Source organism: Corvus brachyrhynchos, unplaced genomic scaffold, assembly GCF_000691975.1.
Source record: "Corvus brachyrhynchos isolate BGI_N302 unplaced genomic scaffold, ASM69197v1 scaffold229, whole genome shotgun sequence".
NCBI classification, from domain to species: domain Eukaryota; kingdom Metazoa; phylum Chordata; class Aves; order Passeriformes; family Corvidae; genus Corvus; species Corvus brachyrhynchos.
The window spans coordinates 273,674-285,885 of NW_008240042.1; the positions used below are offsets into that span (position 1 = coordinate 273,674).

The 12,212-nt window shown below is 47.2% G+C and overlaps 1 protein-coding gene across 1 annotated transcript in view; it reads right to left on the bottom strand.

Moving 5' to 3' along the window:
• The window catches only part of HPSE (heparanase), a 12,887-nt gene continuing 675 nt past the window's right edge, over positions 1-12,212 (bottom strand). The window contains exons 2-12 of the mRNA XM_017744107.1: positions 10,489-10,634; positions 9,336-9,461; positions 8,803-8,976; positions 8,170-8,341; positions 7,603-7,650; positions 6,134-6,227; positions 5,412-5,518; positions 4,780-4,894; positions 3,001-3,119; positions 2,700-2,846; positions 1-1,972 (exon numbers count right to left, since the gene is read on the bottom strand). Coding sequence (XP_017599596.1) covers positions 1,813-1,972; positions 2,700-2,846; positions 3,001-3,119; positions 4,780-4,894; positions 5,412-5,518; positions 6,134-6,227; positions 7,603-7,650; positions 8,170-8,341; positions 8,803-8,976; positions 9,336-9,461; positions 10,489-10,634 — 1,408 coding nt within the window. The 3' untranslated portion in view covers positions 1-1,812. The remainder of the gene's footprint in view (positions 1,973-2,699; positions 2,847-3,000; positions 3,120-4,779; positions 4,895-5,411; positions 5,519-6,133; positions 6,228-7,602; positions 7,651-8,169; positions 8,342-8,802; positions 8,977-9,335; positions 9,462-10,488; positions 10,635-12,212) is intronic.

The window sequence follows — 12,212 nt, forward strand, 5'->3', positions numbered from 1 at the left end:
TGGTATAAATAGTTTTAATTAAAATCTTCAAATACAAAACCCACAAGCATTGGAATAAACAAAATTTTTAGAAAAGTTCTAAAAAGAAGCTACCAGACAAATAATAACTTTGATGTTTTAGTTGTAACTTATATTTTAATAACAATAATAAGATATTATTAACTTTATACTGACTGTACGTAAGACTTTCCACTCCGTCTTACACTCTCTTTACTTCTTTTATGGAACTTGGACAACATAAACAAACTCAGCCTTCCTCATTTCTGATCTGTGTTATCCCCTGATACATAACCCTTCACAGAATGCATCTGTGGATGCACACACTCCTTTGACACACTGAACTCAAGTATAACCTTTTTAGTGTGCAGGTTGTCATCACAGCTACAAAAGTACATCAGTTTCAAAAGTACTCTCATTAAAAAAAGGTGCCCTGCCCTACATTAAGTCCCATGTAGCTGGTAGCATCTTTTTAAACCTTAAAAAGGGAAGTACAGTCATGTGGAGTTGTTCTTCCCTGCTGTGCTCAAAACATCATACGGCATTGACAGTTGTGTGGGTTACCTTCAAGAAAAGTAGATGCAAATAAATATGTGCAGGTGGCCACAGCTACTGTCTGAGGCCTTTTGTTGCTCTGGGGACCAGCAGCCTGTGTGCCACAGGGAGCTATTGCTGGCACAGCCAACTGCAAAAATGGTGAAGGCAGAGCTGGGGAGAAAAGCCACCACCAACATAGATTTCTGTCCAAAATCGCTGTTCTCCCAGTAGGAAGGATGTGAGCCTGGCTGGGCAGTTCTGTCCCCAGGATGCTCTAAGGCCACTGATATCCCTCTGGTGGTTGTGGGGTGAGTGGTTTGCTCAGCCTCTTTCCTATGCCGTTTCCGCGAGGTTAGGGAGTGTAAAGCAGAGAGAGTTTCACCCGTGCATAGGTTCAGGGAAGTCCTTTCCAGCTGAGCTGCCTGCAGGGCGGTGCAGGTTAAGGAGTCACAAACTCTCACAGTGCAGCCCCCTGAGCACAGAGGGTTATTGCCAGGGCGCTGGCAGGCTCCTCTCCTTTCCTTGCAGGGAGGAAGTGTGTGATGGCAGAGGCAGACCACCCTAAAGGAACAGCCTGCATTTCCCGCGCCAACAACTCGCCTTTGGAAAGCACATGGCCACAGCTCCATCTTGTGACTGAACTCTCCTGGCTTGAGAAAAATGTGTGGCGCCACCCCAAATCTGATAGAGGATCTGGTTTCTCTGCGTGGCCTTTCCCCGTGCAAACACCCTGACCGTGGTTTGCTTTGCATGTCCACACTTTCCACCCCAAGATACCCTCAGCAACCATAACCCCCTCTCAGGCTTCCCCACATGGTGCAAAGTCACAGCTGTGCAGCTCAAATGAAAACCCTGCTCATCCTTTCTAAAGGCAAGCTTTTGAAGAAACTGCTTCAGGAGCTGTGCTTGCAGAAATGAGAGGGAGATGGGAGGTTGCAGTGCCTGGGCTGCCAGAGCCCCAAGCAGTGTGAGAAGCTGATGTGGCTCTGTGCATGGTGTGGAGGAGGATTCCATGCTCAAACACAGTGATAGGCTGGATCAAGAGCAAAACCAGTCCCTGCCTGGTCTTGTTCTACCTGGATAATTCTCCTGGGATCTTTCATGTACCAATTACCCAGTGGGATCTTATGTCTTCCCCAGCTCTCAGTTCATACTAGTGCTACAACATTTGCATCCCTTACCAGAATTAAATCCCGTGGTAGAAATGTGAATTTCTAGGATTAGAATTCCCTACTAGCTAAGTGCTTTTCATTTATCCTGAGTGTGTGTATTGACCACTTAAATGCAAGCAATAGCTTTGGCATTTTTGATAACATAAAAGCCATAGGAGAAGGCTGGAAGGCCGAGCAGGGTGCCGGGACCAAGGGGCTTTTCCATAAGCTCTGGCAGTGTTTCGTCATCCAGCATCCGTAGCACATGGCCGTTCAGCTCAATAGACCTGGAGAAGGGACAGAGAGACTGTTTGGGCAGCTGTGCTCTGTTTACCACTGAGTACAAACTGCTCTGGGCCTGAGTGTAAACAGTAACTCAGCCCAAAGCCAAACTAAACTTCCCTTGAGTGTGTGTGTACACACACACACACAAACATCTGTAGCACTCCCTCTGCAAGGACTCCTTCAGAGTGGTAGCACTAGCACATCAAAAAGTACATTTCTTTCTCTTCCAGTGAGGTCAACAGCTAAAAAAAGGCTTTGAAAAGTACAAATTTTAATTGTTTTTTTCTCCTAAAAATATGCATATTATTCTATGCCCACAGAGCAGATCCATTCCCTGTGGATGTATTAACAATGACAACAAAAACACCCCATCAACATACAAAGCCTAAACACGTTGTTGTAAATCAGGAGCCAGCACTTGGGAAAGCAATATACCTGTGCTTGTGCAAAAAAAAATAAAGGACTTTAGCTGCTGGTCCAGAGTGCTGATGCCTGCTAGGAGATACTTCCAAATTAACATCAGGTGAATGTCCTTATAACTTAGCAAGCTTTCAGTAGCCTGAGTTTAGGAGACCTGATTTAACAGAAGTCAGATCTTACTGAAAAAAACCCATATGACTGAATGGTAACCTCTTCTTTCCCCTGGCACATTGAATAAGGTGAGGTTTTAAAGACCTTCTAAGCCTACTCACAGTCTTTTCCACAGGGGCCGGAGGAATTGTAACTTACCTGGAAAGAATGTTCTCTTTGCCATGAGGCAATAAGAGGTACTGATCCACGTGCTTGCTCGATAGGTAATTCGGTAGCTCCAAATGTTGGGTAACATTATAGAGGTTTAAGGCAAACAGCGTCACATCCCCTTCTCTGTACTTTGGGCTGCAGGGCAAGAGAAGGTGATGGTGGGGATGAGGAGACAAAGAGGTTTCACAGAAAAAATGTGCGAACCTGCACTGTCCCAAATGACATTTGTTGGCCCGGGGTTGGCTGCGGGCTCAGTTTTTGGGATATTTTGTCCTTTCTGGAGGCTTACTTGAGGCTGTTTGTGCAGTGGAGGTAGACACGGAGCTTCCTCTTGTCAGCGCCTGCCAGGCCAACCTGCAGCACCTTGGTACCCACCAGCTTCTTGTAGAGCAGAGAGAGCCAGTAGTCCTGGGAGGCACAAAAAAATATGGAAACGTTTATGTACATGCCAGGTGCTCCACACAGCAGAGCTGTAAATCTAACCTTCATTTAGAAGCTCGTTTCAAGAGGTTTTCCCCTATAGCTTTTTGCTTTACCAAGCTTTTCACCCTATCTATTTAGATTCACACAAACACCATAGCTACAAGGGAAGCCCTGCCTGTGAGCAGCTAAGGTACCTTAGAGTCATTTCTCCCCTCATTTGCAACTCTCAGAGCTCTGTCAGGGAGAGATTGTTTGCATTTTGGAAACACCCTTCTGCAGGGTACAGAGAACCTGAGGGCTGAATGCAGGGGTGTGAACTGCCCTTCCTGCAGGAAAGCTTGCGCCTAAGGCACAGGTGCAACACCAGAAAGAAACTCCTAAACTCTAACGCCTTTCATTAACATTTTACTTTTGAACAGGTCTCAGGATTGATTTCTGAACCCGAGTGAGTCACCAGTGCATCCTCTGACACCCCAGGATGATGCCTCAGAGCAGGATGATGCCCAGCGCAGACTCATTTTTTCGAGGTCTTTCCAGGCTTTCAGGGAGCTTCTCCCAGCTCATCTGTTTGTCTTTGAGGTTTTTCTAGGAGGAAAATCTTTGTGTTTCTCTTCTGACTCACCACAAGCCTGGGAAAGTACTTTTCCTATCAGCCTTCATGCTCAATCCCTCTGCAAGAAGGTGCAGCCTTCTGATGCTGCTGTGCTTCCTAATTTCTGTGCTAACTACAGCTGATGGACTTGGGTTTGAATTTCCCTGCCTCTGAAGCGTTATTGGCTTGATTAACATCTGTACTGCCTGTAGGTGAGGAACAAGGCACATAGTTTCAGTCCAACTTAAATCTATTTTAAATGAGGGAATAAAAAGCCCAAAACAATGAGCCTGATGATGCAGCCCCTGGCATAGGAACCAGCTGAGCAAGCAGGACAGGAAATCCCCATATGCTGGGTTTTCTTTCAGGCTGGATCTAAGACAACCCACGAAAATCACAATTTGGAAGCAGAAAAATGAGAGGGAAGCTAAAAAGAAAGATGCTGTCCTCTCACCCCAAGCTAAGTGCTAGTAGTACAAAGAAATGTGCTATATGTGCAAGAACAATGTATAGTTCCTATAATAAAGTTTTATCACAGCAAACTGTTATTTCCTAATGAATCAAACTATACTGAATATACATTTCAATTTAATTATCCTTCAGACACCACTGTAGGATGAATATGCTCATGACCTATAATGCTTGAGTCTTGACTTCATGTTGGCCAGGTTTTCGTGTGGAATATGATTTATTTTAATACCTCTTTTCAATTCTGTTTATAAACTCAGCTGAGGAGTAGCCAAACCAAAACAGGCCATCCAGAAAAGCCTTGTGAGCTCCAGGAGCACCTGCGTACAAACCAGAGCATTGTGTCCCACGGATCAGTCTCTGCCGTGCTGAAGACTGGCTGCACCCCTGCAGTTGCACTAAATATCTTGTGTGCATACATATATATGTAATAACACATTAACCCCTCGTGGAACATGAGATAACTTTAGGTATAAGGATACCTGTGACCATCCAAGCAAAAAAAGGTGTTAAAATAGCTGACTTGTCCCTCCACACCCAGCATTGCCTGTGCAGAGGTGCATTCAGGGGGTGTCATTTACATACCGGCAAAGGCTCAAAGTTGGCATCCACCAGGTGATAGGTCCCTGCCCCAAAGAAAACCTGTCTCATCACCACATCAATCCCCTGCCTGGCTGAAAGCCCGAGTTTGTCCAACCACCTGCCAAAAAATGAGGCAAATATCACACAGATGAAATTGCTGACCTCAACTGTACCCTCTTGCCCCTCTCCAACCAGCTCGGGAAGCATGAAAGCAAAAATTAGTGCATGATGCTACTTCCTTAAAATCACACAAATAATTTCAATTCAGATCTTGCATTGATTACATGAAAAAGTAATTTCAGACCACCTCTTGAAGTCCAAGTTGGTGGGAACAGTTGCTCTGTTCCCCTGTTTGCAGGTGGTGGAAACCAGGAGCGGCAGCAGATTCTCCTGAACTGGCCAAGGGTCTGAAGGCTGAGAGAAATCATCACACCAACAACAAGGTCACCTGTCATTACCAGACTTTGACTTGCTGGTCCACCAGGCCCTTCTAAAAAGGTCATCATGTCTTACAGGAGGGAAAAAAACTGCCCACACTCCCCAGAAAGCCTGAGGAAGCCACATTCCTCCTGTGGGGCAGCCCTCTTCAGCTGGCAAAATATGTAATTTCCCCACACCTGGGACATGGTACTCACATAAAGCCAGCAACATAAGTGTTAGACAGTCTGGGAGCTCCTCCTCCATAGGCAGAGCTTGTCTCTCCCAGCCAGACCTTCTTGTCTGGAACAGTCCCACCAACAATCTGGCCAGTGTGGCATTAGGGAAGAAGAGAAAGAGACAACAGTTAAGTTTTTTGGCTACTGAAATAAACAACATTTTGTGCTTTAGCCAAAGGCTCATTTAGGATGTATGCATTTAAGGGATAACACCCTGAGATGGGATGTCACTGAAATTTGGATCTAAAGGACTAGAAGTAGATTTACATCTTCCCCCCCCAAAAAGAACTTGCTACCCATGTAAAACATCACTAAATCCAGGTCCCATAATTCTTCTTGTGCTGAGTAGTGCTATATTCTAAGTTATACTGTTCTCAGGATCTCAAAATACAAAAAACAATGCAGCCGGGAAAATGGGATAACCATAACTTACACCCCTGAGTAATTACTACATCAATAAATGAGAATGCTGTAAGTGTGTAATGCATGGCATCACGCACTTTTGCTGCATAGCAAACTGATGGAGATCATTTATTGTTAGTATTGCTAATCTTATGGGGTTTTTTTTAAATTTACAGCGTCAGCAGAACACAAGCTTTGAGCATCCCTATTTATTGCTAGTAAGAAATGGTGCTTTATTCTGGATTCTCTGCTAACCCCCTGGAAACTGAACTTAGGAATGATTGAACAGGACAAGGCACCTCCAGGACTTCATATATGGCTGCGGCAAAGGAATCCAGCACTTCAGGGCTCAAGAAATCCCCCCTTGTTGCACTCCGTCCATTCACATAGTAACTGAAAATAGGGGAAAAAACATAGCCAAAATTAGGGAAAAATACCACCAGTGGTACAAAACACCACTGAAAGTATTCAGTTGATTGGTACATTTATCCGCAGCACGGTTTTCTGTCCAGTGCTTTTTAGTTTTTGTTTTCCAGATGTGTAGGTCTGTCACTTGTATTTAAGGGACTATCAGATATAATTACCTCCATAGAGGCAGGATATCACAGAAATTTCCACCAGTAGAAGTATTAGGTTTGTTTGCATCTACTCGTTTAGAATAAGGAAAACATCACCAAGAGCCAGCTTCTGTATCTCTTCTCTTGTTGAGGAGTCTGACACTCCTATGTGATTACTTGCTTTACTGTATCAAGTTATATATTAAAAATATAATATCCCAGAATCTGTCCCTCTGCTGGAATATTTTGGCCACTTGGAGGGCGCCAGAATGTGGGCATCCTTGTGGCATGAAGGTTGCCCTCCACCATGAGCAGAAGAGCTTTTAAGTCTGGTTTGTCCACATAAATTGGGATCCCTGTGGTTTTTGCATTTCATCCTATCACTCAGTCCTACCAGAAGTAGCTGAAGCCTTCCAGCCACAAGAGGAAGCTAAAACCTGATAATCCTAAATTAGTAAAGAACAGGCCAGGAAGGGGAAAGGACATATTTCATGCCTTTCTAGTAGCTCAAAATACAGAGATAATTCATGTATGTATGCATATATATAAAAAATAAGTATGTGCCTCTTTTCCCACTGTTACCTCACTGATGCATGTAAATGTCCTGCTTTTGACATGCCTTCACATGGAAAAGACGTTCAAACATGTGGAGTTCATGGCCCTGGGGTCAACTTACTCCACTGCCCTCGTGAGCACTTTAAACCTACAAATCAAGAGCAAAGGGCCACGTGCCAGGGCTGCTTGCGCTGCATGTGGGATCTGAGGGTGAGTTACCCACACAGAGACTAAAATGACTCAGAGAACGAACTCAAGGGAGCAGGAGGAGCTGCTGGCACTTTTCCATGGACAAGGGTCAGCCAGACCTGCAGGGCTTTTCCTTTATATCAAGTAGATATAAATAGAGCAAGCAAAATGATCCTCTTGCATATAATGCATTTTCTGCTGCTGTGCTTATGTGACAACCCCCCACCACAGCTTTTGGGTCTCTGCACCAAGTAGACCCTTTGGAGACTTCAGCATTTCTGTAATGTGCTCCCTCAATTCATCTCTTATTCTGAACAGAGAAATTTGTGGAGAGGCCCCCAAGGAACTGTCGAAAGGCACATTTCACCCCTCTTTTCTGTTGAGATTGACAGTTCTGTTCAAATTGACATTTTGTAAAGAAAACGAGGCAGTAATCAGAGTGATAGTGGTATCCAAACGGTACTTACTGGTGCCATGTGACTGAGTCGATGACCTTCCCTCCCGATTTCAGGAAGCTGCAACCAGAGGGCATGGCAGAGAGCAGACGGTTAGCAGTACTAGTGATGGGTCATGGCCCTCCCACCAGTGCAACGCCAATCGCAGCCCCCCCTCCCCCCCAGCTGGCAGTACTGATGGTGAGTGCTTGGGGACCAGGCTTGCCATGGCTTTTATGCAGGCTTTGGGCAGCCGGGCTGCCTCCGCAGGTTGCTGGGAAGATGAACTGATGTTTATATAACACATGGGTGTTTCTCAGGCTAAAAGCCCTTGTTGGCACAACCCTAGAGCCAGTGCTCAGTGGGAAAACGTGTGGACCACTGGTGTACTGCCAGCAGCTGAGTTTCACCTGGCTGAGTATTCAAGCCTTGAACTCATGCATGCAGGTAAGATTTTAGTTGTCCTCAGTCAAGGGAAAAAAAATTGTTCAACCCCTACCTTGAAGCCTCTTCATGCCTCCTGCATCTAGGGGCAGACAAGCCACAATTCTCCACACCTGCCCCACCCCAGGGAGTGCTGCTGGCACCTCACACCCCTACCTTCTCAGCAGTCTCTGAGTGTGCTTTCGGGGCTGCCCAACATCGGGACCATAGAGCTTGGCATGCTGGTAGAGGGCATAGTTATTCAGGAGCTGGCGTAAGTGAATAAAATCTTGCCCCAGCTGGAAGCCATCGATGTGGATGCCAGATTTCTTCCTGAAGCTGTTGGGCTCTGGGGAAGACACGTGCACATCAACATTCCACTCTATTTCTGGGGCACAGAATAGGGCAGTTACATCCAAATGGGAAGCACCAGTCCCCTAAGGCTTCACCTGATCTGGCCTGATGTGGGTGAGATATTGGAAGGTGAGCATGAAACCAAAAGCCCAGGGGATACAGCATGCTGCTGTCCAGCACTCTGTCGCAGCCAGTCCCCATAGGTGACATTCTGCACCTTGTGGGACATCGTTCACCTCCTCTCAAAGCCCTAGTAGGATCAGCAAAATCATCTCAATTTGCTCATTCATTGTGTCTTCTTGTGAAATCCCTTGTTGCAAATTAAGACCTTAATGTCTCTTAATAAAACATCACCTTGCCTTTATGTGCCATCATCCAAAACATCCAAAGTTACCAGACCATACCCTGTGGTGGTACTTTTCCAGGTGGCGGCTGGCCTGGCCAACAAGCACTTACCATTCCCAAGCTCCCAGGAGATGTTGTACCTCTGGGAAGCACAGTAGTCCAACAATTCCTGGGCATTCGAGCTGTCCCACTGCAAGCCACCTTTCCGCAGCAAGGCGTTGAGTCCAAAGATCAGGTGAAACCCTGAGCAGTTTGCAAAGCTGTAGAGAATATCCAGTGTATTTCCTGCACAGAGGAGAAAGGAGGGCTATTTATCTCAAGGTTAGAGTGTGCTAGTTGAGCTCTAGCCAAGCAACAATCTTTACTGCCTGTATTTATTTAGCCTGATGCTACAGATGTGCCAAACTCTCCCAACCAGACAGAAGAAGTCAGGCCCCACTACACAACATTTAACAAGTTTTGAGAACCTCCCAACTCCTGCAGCTGAATACTATTAAACGTGAGGTGGCAAACAGTGGGAAAAGAGTTCTCTGAATATTTTTCTAAGTGGGTGAAATGTTTCTTTTTCAGTGATTTCAGCTCCTAACAGCCTATGACCCTTTTACCATGGGGCAGAGAATTGCATCCCCCTGTTTAAGTCTTACTTGTAATGGTGGTGTTTTTGTGCTTTTTCCGGTTCTGTTCGGCAAGAATCAGCTTCTCCTGGCTAGGCCATTGGGCCAGCAGCAGCTTCTCAACAGCAGCAAATGCAGGTTTTGAGCCACAAGCCTCTGTAGGGCAGAAGGGTGATAGGAATTAACTCCTCACCTCCACAGCCAGCGAACCCTTGTTTCAGTGAGCTGATGAAGCATAGACTGCCATGCCTGAGGGGCAGATAAGCCAACCTGGCATGCAGTGGTGTGGCTGGGATCACAACCCACCTTGCTGTGGGCAGGAACAGGGCAATGCTTCCTGCACTGCCCATCTCGTGCAGGGGAAAGTGCTGACTTCCCCACATGGCTCACTGGCAGGAGTCATAAGACACATTTCCTTCAAATTTCATGTTTTTTCTTGGCATGCAAACCAGGAACAAGCCATAACCAGAGAGGAAGGCAAAAGCCATAGTCACAGGAAGTGGCCACTTAGCAAAGTGCTATGAGGGGAAAAGTACCACTTGACTTCAAAACTGAGCATCACGGGGTTGCACAGTAGTGTAGGATTGCACTGTTGTGCTATGTGCCACAGGAACAGACAGGACTTTTTCATCTGAAACACCTCTTGAAGAATTTATGCACTTTTGCTAAGTTCAAAAAGAAAATACCGAGCTCAAGCAGTTGGCAGGGGTCTAGCAGGTTTGCCCTGTCAAAGTGGCAAGAGGGCAAAGCTGCACCCCCAGCCCAGCTCTCTGGCTTTGGCAGAGAGATTGAACACTGTTCTCCTCAGATTATTTCTTCTGTGTGTTACTTAATTTTCATAATGAAGCTGCAACTTCTGAGCTGACTTTGACTGCCTCCCAGGCAGTGGGGGAGCTCCCAAGACTGTTGCAGGAAGCAGAAGACAGCAAACGGAGAGTCTCAGCAGATGCCAGGGAGGATGCAAGTTTCCCCACATCCTTTCTCACTTTCCCATGGCTGGCACAGCTCTTCCCGCAAACCATGCTGAAAGCCCACAGATCTCCTCTCCATGGATGTCAGCAATACTGACCCTGTGGAGGGCCCCCAATGCTGCTGCTGTGCTCTTGCATCATCCTCAGCCTGTATCAAAGACCCTCCAAAACCCAGGATGGTTTCAAGTCTAACACATTGATGCCCACTTTACCTTGCTGTGCCTGAAGTTCCCAGAGGATTTTTTCTTCTGAAGTTGAATCCTTGTTGGGATCAAAGATAAGAAAATCTGTCTCAGTGCCACCAAACCTCAGGAAACCTGGGGACAGGGCCATTGCCAGGGCACGCAGTTTGGAGTTGCTGAGGAAGGAATGCAGAGAAACAGAAAACCACTATATTTATGTAGACTGTGTTGAGGGTAAACATGGCAAGCACTTTGAGGACCATGCTGCAGCAGGTGACCTGGGGCTACCCAGTAGCCTCAGGGCCTTCCTGACACCATGCTGGGATCTGCATCCCAGCCCTCTGTCCTGTACAGTCTGATGTACAAGACGGACACTGATGGCCAAGTGAGCCAGGAGAGCGTCTATGAGGCAACAAGGGGAGGACATGCCTGAGGGAACATGGTCACGGGCAGGGAGTCAAATCTTGGGGCAAAGTAAGGCAAAACTTCAAAACAGGCTTGTTTTTTTGGTCCTAAACACCCTCCTCCCCCAGATGTTTTGGCTTTGTTTGTGCAACACCAACATAAATGTCCTGTGAGAAGGTGGACACAAAACTGACTTTACATCATCAGCCCCAACTTCCATCGACAACAGCCAAAGCAATTGCCTTTGTACCCAAGGGAGATTAGGACTCCCTGCTGGGACAAGTGTTAGCTTTATCAAAGCAGGTGTACAAAAGAACATAACTGTGATGTGCTCACACCCCGTGCAGGATGTGCAGTACCGACACCCAGCCCTCTCTGGGGGACACTGCGAGGCGTCAGAGGGCACCAGGCACGTTAGGCACTATCTGCTCCTGGTGACAAACAGCAGATTAGAGGCCACCAAATACTTCCTGCTCCTTGTGGTGGCAGGGCTGGCCCCAGACTGAACCGCAAGGTGTACGGTTGGGGCTGGATGCTGGGGACTTGAGCACTTTCCAGTAAAGCTGGTGACACCTTTCTCACCACTTCAGTGAGGAGGAAAACTTGCAAGTGGTGGGAAGAAGGAAATCAGGACTGGAGGGTCCACATATTTTTTGAATACCTTCACAGATGGTGATCCCACCATCTGCTTCCCTGGGCAGCCTGTTCCAGTGCATGACTACCCTCTCAGTGAAGAAATTTTTCTTAATATCCAATCTAAACTCTCCCTGGTGCAACTTGAGGCCGTTTCCTCTCCTCCAGTCACTTGTTACCTGGAAGAGACCGACCCACATCTCACTACAACCTTCTTTCCGGTAGTTCGGGAAGCGATAAGGGCACTCTGAAGCCTCTATTTCTCGAGGCCGAACAACCGCAATTCTCTCAGTTTCCTTCTCTTTTTTTGTCCTGCTAGCAAAGCAGCTCCTCTCCCAGGCTTATCCCCGAGCTGACCCTTGCCTGCATTCACCCAGCCCAGCCACCCCTTCCCCGAGCACAAAGGAGCCGGCGAGGCTCGCACCTGCGGAAGGTACCGCCTTCTGCCCTGGGAGGATGGAATTCGTGAACCGCGAAGCAGAGGGGATCCAGCAGCCTCTTCCCGACCCCAGTTCCAGGGGTGGGGGACTCCCCGTTCCCCCCAGCTCGCTCCGCAGCGCGTTTGCCGGGATGGCCCACCCTCCCAAGACCTTTTTCCTTTGCCCAAAGGGGCGAGAGGCGGCTCACCTGAGCAAGGCGACATAGCGCGGGTCCCGGGCGAGGCTGGCATCCAGCGTGAGGGAGAGGAAAGCCGGGCTCACCTCCCCTCGGGGGCT